We start from the raw sequence: 7,467 nt of genomic DNA, 5'->3' as shown, positions 1-7,467 counted from the left end.
AGAGTGAACACTTATATAACCCTGATAATCAGTGTCTTTTCCTTTGAAGTCCTCTCCAAAACCCACGTAACTAAAAATAGTGTTAGGTAAATTCCTATATCAGTGTTGAAACTAATAATAAAACTTACTACTCATTAAGTTTTATCTATTTTTATTAGAAGGAATCTTGAATTCAACATGGCTTCTTAAACTTCTTTATTCCAAACACATGAACGGTTGTGGCACAGAGAAACAGTAATGAAAGGCACAGTCAACAGGACCAGTTATTAGGTTTTCAATTATAGCAGCAAATTTGAAAATGACTTCCTTTAAAAATCTAACAGGTACCTAAAATATTACTACAGATATTACCATTCACCCAATGAAAACATTTTCAGGAAAATATGTACAATACATTTAAGGAGAAAAAAAAATTCTGATACAATCTGGAAAAGCAATTTCTCAAGCACCTTTTCTTAAGGGGTGCTTCCAGAAACATCTACAACCTTTCCAAACAGTGTTCTCAATGAGAAACACATTAGTTTTTCATTCCATAAATGAAACATTATGTTCAGTCAACTGATTTTTAAATCTTTGTTAGAAAACATCACTGTCTTTACAGAAATGAAAAGTGTTAAATCTGCTTACCTTACAGTGCTATCCATATCAGCCATTTTTAAGGCTCAAAGAATAAGTCTTCAAAAGGTATTTTCAACCAATATCAGCAAACACTGAGCATTTCAAATAATAGATGTCTAACCAAACTACTGAACTTTTGACTCCGGAGGGATTTGCTAATTATTAATAAATACCAAAAAAAAAAAAAAAAAACAAAACCCAACCAGGAGCAAGTGACACATAAAGTAGCCTGCCTCATGTCCAAGAGTGTCATTAGCTATTCCCCACAACAACTAACCTTTACTTGGAGAACAATTTTAGCACCACTATTAACATTTTTACTGCAATATGAACAACACCGAGAACGGTACTTTTCACAAAGTGCTTTCCATTCAATACCCAGCTTACTTTCTTGGACAATGTCTTCTAAATTGTTCACACACACACACACACACACACACACACACACACACACACTGGACTGCCAGCTCTTTCCTGTTTGTTTCCTTGAAAATGATCTAGTTAGTGCCCCAAAAAGGTGGAGTATTTCAGGCAAGAAGGTATTGATGACAGGGATATATATATAACAAGTCCTTTTTTTTTTTTTTTTTAATACTGTGGTCATAGTCTTCTCAGCCTTGTATGTTCACATGCATTAAAGAAATAAGTAAGCATACTGGTTATCATGTCATATATCAAAAGTAGTAATTAAAACTGTACAGCTATCAAATTTCACACACTATAAATAATGCTACATAGCTTGAAAAAATTTACTTTTCTATAAAAGAAAGAGCTGGGTTATCTGAGTTCCTCTAGAACACGAAGATGATTATGACTTCCAATTTCTAACTTTCTGACAGTCTTAGCCTCTATTTTCTTCCCTTTAGCTCTGCTGTTCTTCTATCAAGGGTATGGCAATAGAGTAAAAATACAAACCAAAATAAAATACAAACTTCATTAGCAATTAATGTCTTAGAGGTATTTTGGAAAATATTTGCAAAGTACAAAAATTTGGTTGGCACATACAGGATTTGATCCGTGCTTACACAATAAAATAAGTTTTAGTTTTTTAAGAAAAAGTATGTTCTTCGATGCAGAGTAGATTATCCGATCTCTAAAGGCAGATTTTTTTTCCTCTCCTAATCCTTCTTTAAAAATGCCACTGTTCATCAACTTTTAATAATATACTGAACAGGCTCAGAGCAGACTAAATCAGTACACAAAGTATTACCTTTCCCAGGAAAAAGATTCCATATACACTGGGTCCTCATTCTGGAATGAGAACAATCCCATTCTAGCAGTTTCTTTACAGAACATTGCTAAGATACTCAAGTTTTTGGCAACAAACTTCCAATCAATACTACTTGAGATTCTCTGGCAGAGAAACCCCAGAGGAGGCCCACCGGTATAAGTTTGCTAGTGTAAGACTTGATTCATGTGATTATAGAGAGATCTCTAAGTTAACTATAGGCAATCAAGGGTGAAGACTTTTCCAACTCCCCTCTTTTAAATACAATTTTTTTCTATTGCTGCATAAGAAATCACCACAAATTCAGAGGCTTAACACAATACCTATTTATTATCTCAGTTCTACAGGCCAGAAGTCAGGGCAGGCTTGATTCGAGTTCTCTCAGTGTAGGGTCTCACAAGGCTGGAATCACGGTGTTGGCAGGGCTGGGCTCTCCTCTGCTGGAGAAGACTATTTGCAAGCTCGCTCAAGTTGTTGACTAATCAAGTTTCGGTGGCTGTAGGACTGTACTTCCCATTCCCTTGGCTGTCGGCTGAGGCCTCTCGGCTCCTTCCAGGCAACTGTGTTCCTTCTCCTGTGGTGCCTCCCATCTCAAATCAGCAGTGGTGCCTTGAGTCCGTCTGCTTTGCATCTCTAACTTATGCTACCAGCCTGAGAATGGCTTTTAAAGGGCTCACACAGTTAGATTAGCTGCCCCCAGATAATGTCCCTTTCACTATATAACATAATTATGGGTGATATTGTATAGGTAAGACTGCTTCCGCCCACATGCAAAGGGCCAGGCGATCATCCACAGTACCTGAGGGTCATCTGTAGAATTCTGGCTACTACAAACCCACCCTGCTGTCAAGTAGAGCAGTCTCTCCAAATATGCTGTTTCCATGGTAAGCAAACTTGCCTTTGAGGATAGCACGGTTGGGAGACAACATTTCGTGATGACAAATCAAAAAGCCCCTCAGAACACTGCAGAAGGTTCTTGAAATGAAGACCCCTTCTGATCACTCATGGTGCAACCACTGATCTGAAAAGCTGCACCCTTCTCAAAGACCTCTCCGTGGTTGTATGTGTCTACAGCCTGCCTGCAAAATAATCCATGTGCATTCATTTTTTCCAAAGCTTTTCGATCTCACTGCCTGAAACCATTGTTCTTGACTACACAGTACAGCACCGAGCATGCTGAAATAACACAAGAGGGGCAGCACGGGGGGCCCAGCGGTTTAGTACTGCCTTCGGCCCAGGGCCTGATCCTGGAGTCCTGGGATCAAATCCCCTGTCAGGCTCCCTGCATGGAGCCTGCTTCTCCCTCTGCCTGTGTCTCTGCCTCTCTCTGTGTCTCTCTTTAATAAATAAAATCTTAAAAAATATATACAGCATGTGAGACCCAGAGACCTCAGAAATCTGGGGTCTTAGAATCCCAGAAATAATCCTCAAGCTTCTCAGTGACAATACTCCTCAATGCACTGTGATACATTCTGCATGCCTGCTCCTGCCCTCCTCATCAGAAGTCATTACTCTGGTTTCTAAAGTGTTCACACCAGTGCTCTTGACACAGTGCTGTCCCTCCAGAACTTTCTGTAGTGACTGCAGGTTCTGTATCTGTGCTGTCCTGTCCAGGCTAACAAGCACCTGAACTGCAGCTGCTGTGACTGAAGAGCTGAAGGTTTTCTTAGTTTAAATTTACCTGGTCACCCTCCGTCTCCTTGCTGCCATATGGGACAGGGCAGCTCTGGGGCCAGAACAGCTTATGGGAAATAAACACTAGATGCAAACCATGATTTATTTCTCTCTATATGTTATTATATACTGGACACCATTGGACATTTTCCCCACTCACGATTCTGATTTAAAAAAAAGTGGTTCAGTGTCCTTTCGAGGCCAACTGTATGCTCCCCTCAGTTCCAGGTTCTATCCCCAGACTTCACTCCCCAGCTACTCCTGAGGGCTGCCGCCTGCTTGAGGAAGACAGGACTGTTTCCATTTCTAAGGGTCTCCGGAGGAAGTGGGGGAAGGGAGAGACCGACAATGAGAGGATCGGAGCACCTCTGCACCAGAGATGAAGGGCGAGTTGCAGGCTTGCCCCCGCCCAGCTTGAAGCCTGGCACGTGGAAGAATGTGCATGTGCACACGTGTACGTGCGCGCGCGCACACACACACACACACACTCCTCATGAACAACCCAAAACGGGACGGCTGGGGGGGAGGGGGAGAAGGGGGCAAGGACCCTAGGTAAAGAGAGTTAAAAAGAAAGGTGTGTGGGCTGGAGCAGCTGGTCCCCAGGGGCCTGCAGACCCTCGCCCCGCACTCGTGCCCGGCACTCCTGGCCAAAAATTCATGGGGGGGGGGGGGGTACAGAGACTGAAAGCTGGGGGGATGTGGCTCAAAGGAGCCTTGGGGAATGGGAGGGGAGCTGAGGCCGGGAGTGGAGGCTGAGCGTGAACCCAGGGAGGAGCTGGCTAGTGAGGCTCCCCAGTCCAAAGGCAGAGCCGGGAAGCAGGGTGAGGAGCTGCAGCCACCATCCACCCCCAGCCCCGCCTCCACCTCCCCACCCCGGGTTTCCAGAGCACAGTCCTTCTCCCCAAAGCCAGGGCAGGCTACCGTGCAAGCAGGGAGGCCAGGGGACTTCGCAGCCCACCCCCAGGGCTTCCCTCCTGACGCTTGGCCCTTCTAGCAGCGGGTCAGTGTGTGAAGCAGCTGCCCAAATTTTATAACAAAAGGTTCTTTTCACACGAAACTGGCCTACAGGCATCAGGCCAGGAAAGCTTGAGGACAAAACTCAAAGAAAGCGAAAAGTAAATTTAAGAAACCCAGTAAAAAAATTTTAACTAGACTTGGACATAAAAATTATTAGTGGCAACGGGTAACTTTCTAATCCAGGAAAGTAACTAACGATTCCAACACAAGTAATGGAAAGACCTGTACCCTATGTGTCTCCCACACTTCTCACTCCATCACACTGTACAGAGCAAGGCTGTCTGAAAGCTCTTTGTTCAGCATCCTGTGAAACCACGGAAACAACTCCAGGCAAGAGGCAACAGCTGGCACTTCCAGCCTCAGCCACTGGCTAGTGGAGAGCTCAGGGGATCAATCTCTGCACGTCTACCTGTAACCCACCTGCAACCCCCACCCCCACCCCCACCCCAGGCATACCAGGCTGGCTGGGAACCGATGCTGATAATTCGGAACTTCCTAAAAGTAAAATACTTTTGTAAAGATCACTGATTGCTAAGGCTGATAGTATTTTTGTTTACAGTAGTAATAACATTTGGAATTGCCTAAGAGCTTTTAAGTACTCTTCAGATAGGAATTTACTTGTAAGTTCATAATGCAACAGAACAAATCGTTTTGGAAAAACATACAACTGTTACAATACCTCTCCCTAAAAACCAATATTACAATTTTATTTTTCTTGAAAATTAAGTGATTTTGACTCATACAATAATATTGCCTAGAAAACATTTTGTCAACTCATAAAATGGGTGCAGATATAAAAGGATCAACGAGAGATAATGCATCTAACTCATGGATTCAAGACAAAGATTTAAAAAGAAAATAGAGTTTGTCATCTTACATATCAGAGCATATCAGAGGGAATGTAATGAGTTGAGTCCATGGTAATTTGGGTTGAATGCATGACCCCCACACATTAAAATTTATCAGACTGATTTTTTACACCATAAACAGTATATAGTAAAATAACCCTCAAGAAGGACATTGGTCTTTAAAATCTTGGCTTTACGGAATGACAAATGCCTTTGAAAATAGTTTGTTCTGAATCACTGCAATTATAAAAGTACTTCGGTTAGGAAATCAATCTAGAATCATTCTTAAATGGCAGTGCATTTGAAAAATGGCATTAATTTGTAATGTTTGCATTTCCAAAGAAAAATATAGAAAGAACTTAAAAAAGCAAGGTAACTTTTCAAAAAAAGTATTGATTCAAAAATTTACTGCACAAAAATATGTACTTCTTAAATGTTTCTAATAAATTAACTCCATAACATTTTTATGTATATTTATATATTTATATATATATAATCCCTGATAATCTATAAAAGAGGGTCTATAATAGTAAAATAAATGAACTTCAAAAGTACCCCCTTCATAAAATGTATTTAACATTAATTTTTCTCAAATTTAAGGAATGTAACAATATGTACAACTCTTATGTATTAGTATAATACCAAAATAGTACAAGTCATATTAACAGGCTGTCATAATTGTAAAATGTTTGAGTCAAGTTAAAATTGGAGGACAGCTTAGGTTTGAATGAATGCAATTATCCATGGGACGTTCACTTTCCAAGCGGAAATGACAATCATCTTATCTACAGTAGATTTCACAAGAGGTAGTGTTCAAGTAAAAAAAAAAAAAAAAAGGTACATGCTTAACTATCTTTAATTAACAATTTCACAGGAAAAAATATGTACTGGTTTCTTAGCAGATGGTCAGTTGGTGACTTTTTTAATATGAATCTGAAATACAAAATAACGAGAAGTACAATAAAGGTCTTACGCATGAAATCAAAATATGGTAAAAAAAAAAAAAATGTACCTTCTAAGCAGTGTACCAATAGCACACATTGTCTTACCTCATTAAGAATGGCCCAAACAGCAGAATTCTGAATAACGGAAAGTCGAAACGCTGAAATGGGGTTTAGCCTGGGATCCACCATTCCTTCGGCAACACCATTCTCAAATTTCCCTTCAAAATAAAAATCAACATGTGTTGGTTAGACTAAAACAGCACACATTAAATAGGACTTAAAACAGGGACGAAAAACAAAATATCTCCAGTGGACATCGTCAGACAGGGCCTGGGTTAACTTTTCCCTTCTTTCTACTTGTATTCAACTTTCAAATTTTTCATGAAGTATATATAAGTTTACATTAGAAGCAACCTATTAGATGAGGCAGAGCTATACTTTTTCCTATTGCAAATTAAATATATATACATATATATATATAATTTGTTCTTGCATCAAAAATGTTTGAACATGTAGGTTTTTGATAAAATGTGACTTAACCAAGCCCTACCAAAGTATATTCTGTATTATCTCTTAGTCTGACCCTTTGAGGTTTAAGTTAGTAATAACACGTTTCAATGCTTGCAGACATACATACTATGGTTGGCCTTGTGCACGGGCTCAATCTGTATGTATTTTATCCCTGTGTCACTTCTAGAAGGGATTATGAAGTGATACCTCCTCCAGGAGGTTCTAATAGAAAGCTCCTATGATAAGTTACAAACTGAAAAAGCTCTCCTTAGGGATAGGACCAAGATGTTCTATAAAAAGGTACCAGGCTCTGTATCCAATTTTTCTTGCTGTGAGGAATATTCTAAAACCACAACAAAATGCTATTGAAAAAGTGACAGAAAAATGGTTTGTTCTGGGCCATGTTTTGTCATTTATAACTAGCTTTTAACCACAGATAATTTCAGGATTCTAAGCATCACAACTGGAGCCTAGCATAAAAATCTGGGTTGCAAAATATAAAAGAAAAAAAAATCTGGGTTGCAAAACATATGCATATTGCACTTATGTGCAATCATAAAATCAAGGGGTGTTTTCTTCCATTAGCATTGTTGCAAGTAGTTTCTTTTTCCATTGGCTGCTAGTGGTT

The 7,467-nt window shown here is 39.9% G+C and overlaps 1 protein-coding gene across 8 annotated transcripts in view; it reads right to left on the bottom strand.

Moving 5' to 3' along the window:
- Window positions 1-134: 134 nt before the first annotated feature.
- Window positions 135-7,467, bottom strand: part of MGAT4A (alpha-1,3-mannosyl-glycoprotein 4-beta-N-acetylglucosaminyltransferase A) — a 154,987-nt gene continuing 147,654 nt past the window's right edge. For all 8 annotated transcript variants that reach the window (XM_049115846.1, XM_049115847.1, XM_049115850.1 and 5 more), the window contains 2 exons: window positions 6,435-6,547; window positions 135-6,318 (listed from right to left, as the gene is read on the bottom strand). In XM_049115846.1, the coding sequence (XP_048971803.1) occupies window positions 6,292-6,318; window positions 6,435-6,547 (140 nt within the window). In that variant the 3' untranslated portion in view covers window positions 135-6,291. The remainder of the gene's footprint in view (window positions 6,319-6,434; window positions 6,548-7,467) is intronic.

The sequence above is a fragment of the Canis lupus genome, chromosome 10 (genome assembly GCF_003254725.2).
Source record: "Canis lupus dingo isolate Sandy chromosome 10, ASM325472v2, whole genome shotgun sequence".
Taxonomy (NCBI): Eukaryota; Metazoa; Chordata; class Mammalia; order Carnivora; family Canidae; genus Canis; species Canis lupus.
The sequence above is the reverse complement of the archived record's forward strand: the minus strand, read 5'-3'. Positions and strand labels throughout refer to the sequence as shown.